The sequence below is a fragment of the Toxorhynchites rutilus genome, chromosome 3, assembly GCF_029784135.1.
Source record: "Toxorhynchites rutilus septentrionalis strain SRP chromosome 3, ASM2978413v1, whole genome shotgun sequence".
Taxonomy (NCBI): domain Eukaryota; kingdom Metazoa; phylum Arthropoda; class Insecta; order Diptera; family Culicidae; genus Toxorhynchites; species Toxorhynchites rutilus.
Window position 1 is genome coordinate 174793956 of NC_073746.1, and position 13917 is coordinate 174807872.

The 13917-nt window shown below is 36.7% G+C and overlaps 1 protein-coding gene across 1 annotated transcript; it reads right to left on the minus strand.

Annotated features, from left to right (window-relative positions):
• Window positions 1–1607: 1607 nt before the first annotated feature.
• Window positions 1608–3477, minus strand: LOC129775865 (guanine nucleotide-binding protein subunit beta-like protein). The gene is made up of 3 exons (XM_055781029.1): window positions 3275–3477; window positions 2939–3147; window positions 1608–2310 (listed from the first exon to the last, which is right to left on the minus strand). The coding sequence occupies exons 1-3, from the start codon at window positions 3381–3383 to the stop codon at window positions 1693–1695; spliced, it is 936 nt and encodes a 311-aa protein (XP_055637004.1). The 5' UTR covers window positions 3384–3477; the 3' UTR covers window positions 1608–1692.
• Between the last annotated feature and the right edge of the window lie 10440 nt (window positions 3478–13917).

The following is a 13917-nucleotide window of genomic DNA, read 5'->3' on the forward strand; positions in this document are numbered from 1 at the left end:
TATAATAAATAAACAGTTGTCGTTGAAAATTGTAACCTAGTAACCTTTATGCATATGCTTCCGCCAGCTGGCTCGGCTAATGTGATTCAAGGAATGCTTTGATCGTGGTACCGCCACTGGCGTATAATTTGCAGCTTTGTTTTTTGTGCTGGTTCATAACGGCAATCAACCGTGCCGGCGAAACTGTAGTCAATGTTTAGTGTTGATTGGATACCATCTATGTAAATAAGTTCAAACTTACGGGATACGTCCGAACGGCAATTCTGACATTACGTTTTACCTTCCACTTCACTTATCTTGGTTAGGACTACGCGCTTCAACTAATTAAATAATACCAAGTAGATATTTTCATTCAAATTTTACCAATTGAAAATTGCCTTTTAGCCTTCTAATCTGATAGAGAATAGTTTGGATCCCAAACTCAAATGTCGCCAGTAGCCATCGCGGATATTTTCGTTGTCTCGGGTTGAGGGCGATATTGACCGTGTAAGGTGGAAAAATATTGATTGAGGTTAGATCAGATGTTGAAAGCCTAGCTGTCACGATATTGAAGACACTTATTGTCAATCCGGTTGATCGTGTAAGGTGCCCATTAGAATGAAATGCTGATGTTTCGATTGTTCTTCAGTAGTTAGTTTCAAATTATTATCGTGAAACGTAATATGTCCAATGTGCAAACAGGGCAGTCAAAACGTCCAACGTAACATTTTTCGCTCCGAGGCTTCAAATTTAAGCTCAAATCACGGAACAACTGTTACTGTTCTGTTGGTTTTTCAGAGTTATTATTGACTGCTAGTGGTAAAAGTAGTGATAAAGATCGATACCTTTTAAGACAATTCGCGGAATAATGTTCGAGTCTTCAACTTCATTTTTCTCGAGTTGACGAAAATGTTACATTGGACCTTTTCAATAGTTACGCGAGATTTCATATAATGGAAGGATTTCTGGAGTGTTCATTCGCCCGATTGAGAGATAACATACTCACTACCGCTTTCACAAGAAATACAAACTGCTTGCAATTCGTCACACGTATTGTGAAAATTGAATATAAATTGAATATATTGATATAATACCATTACTATTGGGTCATTTACGACCAGAAACGATGCTTACCTTCCATTTTTGATAAGTTTTCATGCGCTGTCGACACCTCAAGACATATCGACGATTGTCACCTAGCAATCCCAATTCATGTGACAATCGTTACGTAGATTTGAGAGCGGGAATACGGTGAGAGTTCATTCAAGTGAGATTTCTCACGGCATACGCCTGGTGGAATCGCATGATATACGTGACAACTGTCATCTCACCTCACACGCCACGCAGAATCAGGCCGAATAAGCAATGCGTGGCCCTTAGCTTTATGTTGCCTACGCTCAATTTGTGTTGGTTGGGATAAGGTCGCCAAGGTCCCGGTTGAGTCATGTTGACGGAGAAACTGCTGGAAGCCAAAACTCATTTCCATTGAATACGAAGGCGAATTACTTTATAGTCCGCTATCTTCAGTTGAATATGACTTTGCCCTGCCCCGATGGTGATTGTATCGACTTCTCGATTCGATTTATATAATAGGGCCCTAAATGTTTATTTCGGAAAAAAAAGTAAACTTATTTATATCCAGTAGTTTATTGTTCTCCAAATACCAATTCACAGAAAAGTCTATTCAAGAACAGTGTATCATTCAACGCATTTTTAGCGGGCAGAGACTGATACTTGCCACACACGAATGATGTTATCCGAATAACCGGCGTACAGAGTTTGTCCATCAGTAGACCAAGCCAACGACAGACACTGTGGAGGATCGGCCTTCGATGGCTTCAATTCTTCCACCATGGTTTTGCATGCCAGATCCCAAATCTTGATGGATGGACCATAGGCGACACACAACCAATACCGGTTTGGCGAGAAGCAGAGGGCATTAATCACTTCATTGTGTTCCAAGGTATGCAAATGTTTGCCATCATTCAGATCCCACAGGAAAGCCTTGCAATCCTTGCCTCCAGATGTGCACAGCGAACCGTCAGGGGAGACAGACACGGAGTTGAGGTAACCGTTGTGACCCAAATGATCGATCTTCAGCTTGCAATTGGCCAAATTCCATACTTTAACGGTGCGATCCCAACCGGCGGAAACAATGATTGGGTTTGAATGGTTTGGCGAGAATCGAACGCACGATACCCAGTCAGAGTGTCCATCTTCCTGGATAGTGTATTTACACTCGGCCAATGTATTCCACAGCTTGATGGTCTTGTCTCGCGATCCAGAGACAATCTGGCGGTTGTCAACGGAGAAGGCAACCGAAAGGACATCCTGTTGTGAAATGGATAAAAACGATTAATCATCTAACAAAACATCAAAGCTAATGATTCGACTTCACAAAAATGAAACGATTCTCGTGATGTAGTTTTGTATCTCAACCGTCGGACACCATGTAGCACAAAATCTACACAGCAGAAAAGATAATCAAGATTTACTCTGGCACGCTCTATAAAGAACGCCATATTGAACACTGTTATTAGTTCAACACGGAGCTGGGATTGTGCCCTTATACTAAACATCGTTTCAACTTTGGAGCATTAAATTAATTAACATTAAGTCTATTCTGAAACACAATACCTAATGCATTCCGTTTAAACTGGAGTAATTCAAGCCACCTTGTACACACCCAAACGATAATAAGCACCATTGAAACATTAGGAATATACCAGTTGGAATCTTTTTACGGAGAACTGCACACCAGCACTCATTTCCGTATTCGTGTTTCTTCTGCCTCGCATAGGCGCATATAATAGACATAGTCCCTAAACACAGAACAACAATGGCTTATCATTGTTCTGTAAGCCAAGGATTGAAATCTTGGAGGCGTCTTCACCATCCAAGATTTCATTCACTCGTCCTCCTAATTTCATTTCCAGAGTTTATAGAACTATTTTCACACCTTAGTATGGTCTTCAAACCGACGTGTAGATTTGCCAGCAGCTAAATCCCACAAACGCAAGGTCTTATCCCAGGAACCAGACAGAGCGTAGTTACCATCGGAAGACAGAACAACGTCACTGATAAAATGCGAGTGACCGTACAGTCGCTTCTGGGGAATGCCATAGCTGGCATCATCACGAGTAAGCTTCCAAACGATCAATGTCTTATCTGTAAATAGAAAAAAAAAGTTCATTAATTTTTTGAATAACTCAAAGAAAAACACGTGCAATGGAAACGCGTTTTCGAATACAATCATGGCGGCCGCCATCTTCATATACCGGAAGATTCAACTTACCACGCGAAGAAGATAAGATCATATCCGGATATTTCGGATTGGTTGCGATTTGGGTTACCCATCCGGAGTGGCCAACAAGCTGGCCGCGCAGTTGCAGAGTCTCAGACATGTTCCAAGAGTGATAATACCAGATTTAATCACTATATTAAGCAGGAGCACTGAATACGTGCTGCACTATTCCACGTTCCGCTAAGAAAAGAAGGAATGTTGAATATCCTCCACTGACAACACCAGCAAAATTTCTCCCATGTTGACAATTGAACGGCAAGATAAACATAAGGTGAGGAAAAATGTAGGCAGTATGAAGCCGCCTTTATCCTGGGGCTACATCTAGTCAAGATGAGTATAACATGTGGATAGCATGCTGCCATTTATAGGGATTTTTTTTTTAAACTGAGTTATACCATGGACAGCCATACAACTGTACTAGCGCTGTACGTGTACAGCGTTGTACAGGTACCACGATAGCATGACACACATACTTTGATTGTACATTGTACCGCATGTCAAACTGACAATCAGAAGTTTGAATTTATTGCATTGTATTTTCACCAATATTTCAATGAAAAAGGTTTTTATTTAGCGTCTAAACTATCGGACACAACAAATATGTTTCCAATCTGAGTTATTAACTCAAGAGAAAGTCAATGAAAAGAATGTATACCAAATGTTCTGATTCGTTTTGTTCATGCTACCCACCACTAACCGTCTATGGCGCTGCGCACAGTACAACTGTAGCCATGTACAGCGGTAAAATAGGTCGGTACAGGTACAGCGATTGTACCGAGTTGCTTGCATGGTTCTAGCGCTGTACATTGTGACAGTCATACAATTTTCGAAGTACAACGGTAGTACAGCTGTATGTCTGTCATAAGTATTCTGAGACGAACCAGCCCAGGAGGCTGAAAGTCTCAAAAATAAAGAAAAAAAAAAAAAAAAATGTCATAAGTATTAGCTTCAAACTGACTCAATAATAAAATAACGTTTTCGGGTTCATGAATGAGGCGGTTTGTTGGTGTGCGTCATATGGTCCAATTTTTTTATATTTGCGATAACAAATGTACAGTGTCGATTTCTGGTGGCGATATTAGTGTTTAGGAGATTAAATTATTCTCTATCAGATCAGAAGGACAGTGTGAAATTATAAAAGTTTGATTGAAAATTTCTACTTCATGTGGTTTGATTACCTAACACATGTAGTCTTGACACTCACTTAACCATTTGTCGATGCATTTCCTGTTTGTTTCACAAATTATTAAATAATCAGACACATTTTTCGGTTATTTTTTTTCAATTTCGACAAAAAAACCTTTTATTTCATCACATAAAATACATATTCGATACGTAAAAGTAAATTTTCATTCATAATTTTTATTACAAAAGCATGTTTACTCCACCTGAAAATCCATGATTATTTTCACCTCCCAATGAAAGTTCACGAAGCTTAATGCCGTCTACGCGAACATACTCTTCAAAACCAGAATCCTAATTGGATTACGATTCCGATAATACAAATGCAAAAGCAGCAGGTTTTCCATTTTCATAATGTTTATTTTTAGATTTTCTAAAACAATACTCGGAACTTGACAGTTCAGTTGTATAGTTGTATTGGTGAACTCGAGTGCGAACCCGTGAAGCATATCAGTGCGCAAAGTACATAGAATAGAAGGTAAGGGATATTTCCTGTGTATACACACGGAGAGCGCATGTATTACTCACACAACGAAGTTAGTAATAAAAAATCCTCAATTTGTTCGAAGTTCTGAAGTTTTTTCAATATTTCTCGATTTTAAAAGTTCTAAACATCATAAAAAGTGGCAAAATCGCTGGTCGAGTCGACGGTAAACACGATAGTGTACTTGTTTTTCACTGCAAGTAACGTTTTATGTGAATTTCTATCGATTTCATACTGAATAGTTTTTGTTTACTTCAGCAAAATGTTAAAATACCACTTCCGCGATGCCGGAACAGAATAATTTCGAATGAGATAAACTAATCGGAGATGTTTTCAGTTATCCCATGCATTCGCTCCTTGGATCGGGAACGAGAACGACACTGCTTCGATATAACCTCTCCACACATTTGTTTATCGGTTTTGCATTATTTCTATAGTACAGGTGCGATAATTTTACTGTTTTCAATTTGAAAATAATTAAGTATACCACTATTCCATTATTTCGAAACATATTTCGAGACAGTTCTTGTGTTATAATCTAAAAAATTAAAAAATGTTTGAATTTATATGGATTCGATCCATGGTTAATAACTATTTTTTGCTTTTTTTCTTTGCCTACCACTACTTGAACAAAGCAGGGAGTAGACTACCTTCTTATTCTACGTACTTTGATCAGTGCGAACCCAACAGCTTTCGAGTTGAACCTAGTGCGAAATTAGGTTGAAACTGAGTGAATAAAAACACGTTTTGACAGCAGTTAGGTTGGAACTGGGGTTAAAACTGAACAAAAACGAATTCACTATTAGCTATTCGCGTTGTTGGGACAGGTGTACAATTTTCGGACCTCTTTTCAGCAAACCGTTTCAATTGGTGTAGCTCAAAAGCTGTAATTTAAATTTATTTGAACAAATTACAGTAATGATATTTGTAACAAACTTACATTTTGGTCATCGAAATAATTAAATCCTGAATATCCTCCAACAAATGTAATTTAATTTTCCTTCAGCTCTATCTTATTCGTGTCGTGCGAAAAATGATTTGAGTTGTTATGACAATCAAGGCGCGTAGAAGTATATCCTAAGGTGGGCCAACTTGCTAAAACCACTCTTCAGCCATCTTGGAAGTCTACTGTGTTTTGTTTGTAAACAAAACACAATACGCTTGTGCCCAAGCTCGCTCGTGATCAGTCTGTCTCTTTCACACTTCAAGGAAAAAATTCCCCTTCTGCTTTCTTCCGTACTGTTTTCATATACCGCTCCCCTAACCAACTTAGTGACGAAACGGCCTCACCTAGTACCATAGACCCGTCTTGATGACAATATCTTTCGAGAAAGGGAAATGTCAATCGTAACGTGTGGCCTGTAGGAAAGTGCGTATTTTCGAAAATGAAAGTGCTGGCAGTGACGTAGTGCCCCCACACGCGTTGACGGCATTACTACACTGAGAGAAATAATTAGTAAATATAACAAATTTTTTGGTAAATACTACCAATCTATAGTCATTTTCTCCCGTACTAATAAACACATATGTCAAGCAGAACCATGATTCGGAAGCCCAATATCGGCTACATTTTCTCGCCGAAAATGCACGTATCAGAATTATATCCTTATTATACCTCCGTATTGCCTTATGGGAACAATGAAAATGGTTAATACGCGCTTTTCTCACCAATTTTCAGATATGACAATATCCAAGCTTACTAATGTTATCGAGTAAAATATACTAAACTCTGGTAGGGATGCGGGTTTGTTGACAATATGTACAAAAAATTTGTACATTCTACTAATTTTGCATTACCAAATGTATTTAGTAGTTTTCGACCGAGGATTTTTCTAAGGGTAGTTTAAGGGAGCGTCAAAGAATACATTGCACTGGAGGCGATTTTGACCTGTAATTGGACAATGACGATGAGAGTGGTGCAGTGTCAACGTCTGGTGGCGACTTTCAATGTGGGGCCATAATTTGGGCCCCGAACTCGATGTTTACAAAACTGTCCAGTTAGAGGTAAAAATGTACAATTAAACGTGTCGCATTACAGGTCTGTCCAATTAGCAAAATGTCGCATTAAATATAAATTACTGTAGTTGTTTTTCAGGCAGAATGAATACGATTTTAAAATTATGAATGAAAATTAACTTCTCCGTATCGAATTGGTATTCTATTTCAAAGAAAAACACTTTTATATGCAAGTGATGAAAATATTTCATAAGAAAATTGTTTTTGAAGAAAACTTTATATTATACCCAGGTAACCATAAGGGTGCTCATACACTGTTTGACCGAAGCCAAATATTTGACTCTTTTTGACAGATAAAATTTGGTCAACGTGTACTGATCAAATATATTCTACACAAAACACGACAAGCAAATATTCAATTATTGGATGCCTAAAATATTTTTTCAGTCTGTTCTTCGAACCTGTCGGTACATGGTTAGGTTACCTTGGATATTTCAGTTGATTTTTTTCCATGTTCGGTGTTTGATATTGTTTACTACTGTTTAAAATTGAAGAGTGGCAAACAAAATAGTGTTTGTACGAATATCAAATCAAACCTTATCTGTCAAAAAATATCAAATATTTGACCTCCGGGCAAACAGTGTACGGCCACCTTAAGCATTAACTCTTACCTCTATTATAGCACAAATTCAGCATTTATAATGCCAAATGGCAGTATATCTGCTTTTTTGATGCTTATAGGCGTTATATCAACATTAATAATGCATATAAACATTAAAGAAAATAAGCATCAATGAAAGTCCTATATGCACATTTAGTGCTACCATATAATGTTTACAAGCATTAGGATAAAACATTCATACAATTGGCATTGGACATCTAGCTGCAAGTGTATGTTTCAAAATAAACAAAACATGGATATTCAACAGATTTGGAGAAAAACTAAAATGTGGAAATTTTAGGCGAAAAGTTCATGTTTATCAAAATTTGAAACTTACTGGAATCTGCAACACTAGCGAAGTTGTGCGAGAGAATGACTTGGAAGAGCCAGAGTCCAGTCTTCTAGTATTCAAGATTCTGAACGGCCAATGGCATCTGCGCATGATTCTGCTGATCCCATAAATTCTCAGACTGCATCTATGTGTAATTCTTATGAAGTTTACGAACCCGATAAAGATTCCGAAGAAAAGAGGATCTTCAAACTTTTTCGGAGGAATCTATTGATCGGAGTAGTTCTGAGGAAAATCTTGCTTCATTCTTGTGGAACTGAAGTGTGCAGTCCAGTATATCACATCAAGCTCTGAAACCCAATTTGAAAAAAATAAATATTTATGAACGAACTCTTCCGGGAAGCCCGAGACGGTTGCTCCGCACTCCTAGGAAAAATTGTAATGTTTCTTATATTGAAGACGGACAATATTGACATCAAGGTTTAGGTAAATTTTATACTTAAAAGTACATAAACCCATATGTGATATTCAATTGCTTCATAGAAAATTGTCTCCGATTGGCTTTTCCGAAATTATATGATTGGCTTTTCCGGAATTAGAATCATCATCAGAATTCAACATATTGAACGAAGGATTCTGGCCAGATACTAGGAATCGATTTTAATCACTTCCGCTCATCTTCAACTGTGATAAACTGTTGCATTCCATTTCGTTTCGTGATTTATTTGTTGATTCAGACGACAGACTTTCCGCTATTTCGATACCTTGGTTTGAAGCTGCAGATTCTCGATATGGCCCTGGGTTTGATTGTTGGATCTGCTTGAAAAGGTCAGCTGCTCTCATTTTCATCATTGTATTGTATTCTTCCGTACCGGAAGTCATTTCCGTTATCTTCAACTCACGGAACACCTTAAATGAAAACAAGTAAATTGCATCATCAAAATAGCTCAAGAATTTTATTCTTTTGATCTTGCACCAAAAAGCGTGCAATTTTAGATCTGGTTTGATAGTGGGGCCTTTCTTAGATTTTTCTCGCAGCCGGTAACCGGAAACACCTTTTGGCCAATAGCATAGATCATTACCATTATCGTCATTATCTGAATCGTCCTTTCCATAGGATCTCCATCCTTTTTTTAATATCCACAACGGAGGAAGCAAAGATAAAAATGTGTCCTTATGTTCGGACGTCTGAACGATATTATAGTTTTCCGGCATGTTTTCTGGAACTCATATATTGATGGGTTTGATTATTGAAGCATGATTACAATTAGTCAAAATCAACTTACCTCTTAATCATTCAAAACAACAAACACAGATCGATAACAAGTGGAGAACAGACCGAGCACGTACCCAGCAAACATTAAATCGCATAACAAGCGTATATATAACATCATATGCCCTACAATTTGGTTGGCATATAATGCGCCTAACTGGCATATGCATGCAAAAGTGGAGGCCATATACATACATGGCAAATGCTTACCGAATTTGCTTGGATGAATATGCAACTTTGACCGGCTATAATAGCGATTATGTTGAAATTTATTTGCGATCTAATATGAATATATTCATGAATTGTCAAAGCACCAAATACGACTTTTGCCATACTAATATACGATTTATTACAGACATGGAATAAAACAAATGGCGCAAATTATTTTTGTGAAATGTTTATTATAGCCTCACGAATCGCCATTTTTATATATGAGTATTTATGTTTGTAGAAATAATAATTGTTTGATTGACTTGTGTTGGGAGTGGAATATGAATGTTTAAAATGGCACAGATTGAAGTTTGGTGAAAACTGCTCCGATGTGGGTTTGAACTCCGGTCGTCTGGATTATCATCCACCAGCTATCTGAAATTTAATTCAACAGCGGTTAAATCATTCGAGTGCATCAGCATTTCATTTACATTTCAATATGATGTAATATGTTCTTTATTAGGATCTAATATGATTTACTGTTTTATGATTTTCTTCAACATGCAACACGATTTACTACAGTACTGAATCGATTCAAATTATACGCTTATACGACACACAAACTGCATCAGCGTAATATACGCATATGATGCGGATTAAATATATTTTACGACAATGTACATCATAAAATTGATGTTTATTATACCGATATGCGACTTAATTTGATAATGGTATATAAAATCGAGTTTTTACATTTTATGCGATTTCAAATATACACGATACATACTTTGATTGATATTATATGCGATTATGATTTATTCGGATTTCTTGTAAGACTTGGCACGTGTAAAATTATACGATTTAATGTTTGCTGGGTATTTTGTTATATATTTTTTAAATCATCAAACGAGTACAATAACAACCAACGTCGTGTAAAATAGGCCTGAAAATGTTTACCCTTTCAATTATTATTGACTTGCGGTAGGTTTGTCTTGTTTTTTTTCCATACCCGCTCATATATGATCTTTTTGAGGAGATATCTAAGCGGTTGTTTAAATTGGACTACTTTCAATTCATTGATCTATATCAACAGTGGTCCAGATAGCAAAGGCACAACAGAGAAACACACACGATTGATTCGATGGCTTTTTCCTAAAAAAAAACGATACAAAAACAACTTGACTAGTTTGGGGATGTATTTTATCCTTAAAACAACTAGCTGCTACTAACGAAGTTAACCTATACTTGGTGCCTGGTCACTGCGGTATAGAAGGTAATGAAAACGCCGATCTTTAGCAAGATTAGGATCTTCAACTAAATTCGTCGGGCCTGAGCCATTTTGTGGATTATCTACATCATGCATGAAATCGGAGCTAATCTGGGAAATATCAATGATTGAAGCCAACTGGAAAGCTCTATCAACACCAAGACAATCCAAATTATTCATTACACCTTGTAACAGAATAACACGCAACCTACTCAGCTTGAATAAGGCAGATTTGAGTACACTAACCGGTTTATTGACCGGACACTGTCCGAGCAGGTATCACCTTAAAAAAATCGGAAAACTGGCAGATGATAACTGTCGTTTCTGCAATTTCGAAGCTGAGACTTCGGAACATTTACTGTGTCAATGCAGTACACTAATTCAGCGAAGACTGCGAATTCTTGGAAAGGGCATTCTTATGCCTAACGAGATTTGGTCTGCTGAACCAAAACAGGTAAGGAACTTCATAAAAGAAATCATACCTTCGTGGGGGAATATGCAAAGTCCTATCGACTATTCCCTGATTGATGGAACGAACTGACACTGCATACATAGCAAACTGGAGTGCACTACAAAAGATCAAACTAATGGTCGCAGTGGTACAATGTCCTACAGAAGAAGGAACTTGACGTTTCTATGCAACCTTATATAAGCATTAAGGATGATTATCAAGGCTGCCATCACAAGTGACGTTTTCAGTTAGTCCTTAGTAAGCTCTAGTAATGCTTATTTAAAGCTGTAACTGGAGCGTTTAAAGAGCCCCATATTTTGCCTTTTTTGCATTATATCATCCATATTTTGGTTTATAGTACGTAATAAGCATTTATTCAGTATTCTATATGTGGATACAGTGATGATTTTAGAAAATTTATTAGTGCTTACTGGTTACCTGGGTAATGGAATGATTCATTAACAATGTTGAAAATGTATAGACAAATGGTTGAATAAAAGTCAGAAATACATGTTTCAAGTAATTGAATAATATAATGTGGAAATTTTCATTCAAATTTTAACATTTTAAAACTTGCTTCGAGTCTTCTAATCTGATAGAGATTACATTAACGAGTTTGGGATCCAAATAATCGCTCGGAAAAAATGGAATGTCTCCGGAATTCATCCAAAATTCCAAAGAGATGTTCTGAATTTAAGTCATACAACTTCAAAAAAGCTTCCAACCGCAACGATACATAAAATTCTACGGCGAAATAGCGTGCTCGAAAATTGTATTTCGATTATTTGACAAAGCTTTCATGTGGTCAGAAATATAAGTTATACTGCAGTGGTCAAAAGTTCAACACCTTAACACTTTGGGACGAACAAGTCGATGAAACTCCTCAAAAAATATATTATTTGGCGACCAATCTTATCTTGTGGCAGGAGAAGTCAATCTTTTATCACCACAGGCACAATTAATAAGAAAATTCTTAACCTGCAAAAATAGAAATTGGATTGATTGATTACTTATCAAATAATATTTTAATTTCATATTGATGGTAGATATTTCAGTAAGTTGATAGGTAAATATTTCAGTAAGATGATAGGTAAATATTTCAGTAATACTTATGACAGACATACATATGTACTAGCGTTGTACTTCGAAAATTGTATGTCGGTCATCATGTACAACGCTAAAGCCCGGCAAGCAACTCGGTGTAATTGCTGTATCTGTACCGACCTGTTTCACCGTTGTTCATGGCTACAGCTTGTCAATTCCTTCTATGGCGCTGTGCACAGGTAGTGGTGGGTAGCATGAACAAATCAAATCAAAGCACTTAAACATTCTTTTCTGTGACTTTCTCTTGAGTTAATAACTCAGATTGGAAACATGTTTGTTGTGTTTGATAGTTCAGACACTAAATAAAAACCGTCTTCTTTGAAATATGTGGTGAAAGTTGATCAAATTTCTGATTGTCAGTTTGACATTCGGTACAATGTATAACCAAAGTATATGTGTCATGCTACAATGGTACCTGTACAGCGCCGTACACGTACAACGCTAGTGCAGCTGTATGTCTGTACATGGTATAAGATAATATGCAAATCTATGCAAATCTATATCATACTAGCTATACCCTGACACGCTTTGCTGAGGCACATTGTGGTTGCATGGTTGAGTTGAATTTTATTTATGTTGTACATGTGTCAAACATGTGGAAAAAGTAGTTGATTTTCATTAGAAGCACAATTTCAGGAACGTGGAGGCGATCTGGCGTAGTGGTAACATCCATGTCTCTCACGCTCAAGGTCACGAGTTCAATTCTCACTCCCGACATTCTTCCAAAAATGGAAGTAAAAGTGACGAACCAGCCAAATGAGTTGAAAGTCACTATAATACAGATAAAAAAAAAATCCGGAACGCACTTTGGTCATATATAAAATCATTTTTCTTCCAATTTTCCAATTTTTTATGCCGTAACAACACTCCTTGAAGTGGATTGTATATTGTGTCCAACTTTGAGCTCAATCGGTTCCGTACTTTTCGAGTTTTTGACGCGCACACAAATGAACAGAACATTTATATATATATATATATATATATATATATATATATATATATATATATATATATATATATATATATATATATATATATATATATATATATAGAGATTGAGCTCGATAATTTGAGATAGACGTTCTCGTTCTGGTACAGTTGCTATATTTATTGGAAGACGTCTTAAGAAAAGCAGCTCAAACCTAGTTTGTGCTGAAAAAAAAATAATCACAGCTCAAACTAAATCAAAATCAAAGTTTGATTTTCTATTGCGCTAAGGTATTTTTCACATAATTCGGATGAATAATTATTTGCTAAAACAGCTTTTTTTTTGAATGAACAGAACTTACTTAGTGCAATTTCGCTAGTTCAGGTCGGTCACGGAAAGCAACTACGAACTGTACAAGCTCAAGCTCAATTGTTTTCATTAGCATTAGATTAATTATTTCTTGACATAGGTCGAACAACAGAACATTTACCTCGATCAGCTCTCCAATTCACAATGAGAAAACCAAATTCCAACCAGTGTATATTAAGCCCCTAGTACACTTAGTTTGGACTGAAAAGCGCAATACATAGGTTTACACAAATGCGCCTACTGCGCCTATCAATACATAACCAACAAAATAATTGATTATTTTTTTAATTTTCAATGTTAACTTAAAATATTGGAGTATATTATGACATTACCGTGACACAAATAAAAAATAAATATATGCCAATTTTGATATCACTCAAGGAAGTTTCACGTCAATTTATCTCGGTGGTATGACTCAATCACCTTTTTGTTCTCGTATTGACTAGTATTCTGTATAGGATTTCAGCATCTCAGCTCACCTGTCGTGTTAACTAGAAAAGCTTTTTCCAAAAAATTGTGA

Excerpts from the sequence above, each read along its gene's own strand:
- LOC129775865 (XM_055781029.1), bottom strand. The coding sequence starts at position 3,383 with ATGTCTGAGACTCTGCAACTGCGCGGCCAGCTTGTTGGCCACTCCGGA. Across the intron at positions 3,148-3,274 it reads GATCTTATCTTCTTCGCGTG|ATAAGACATTGATCGTTTGG; the intron begins GTAAGTTGAATC and ends TTCTATTTACAG. Across the intron at positions 2,311-2,938 it reads GGTTTGAAGACCATACTAAG|GATGTCCTTTCGGTTGCCTT; the intron begins GTGTGAAAATAG and ends ATTTCACAACAG.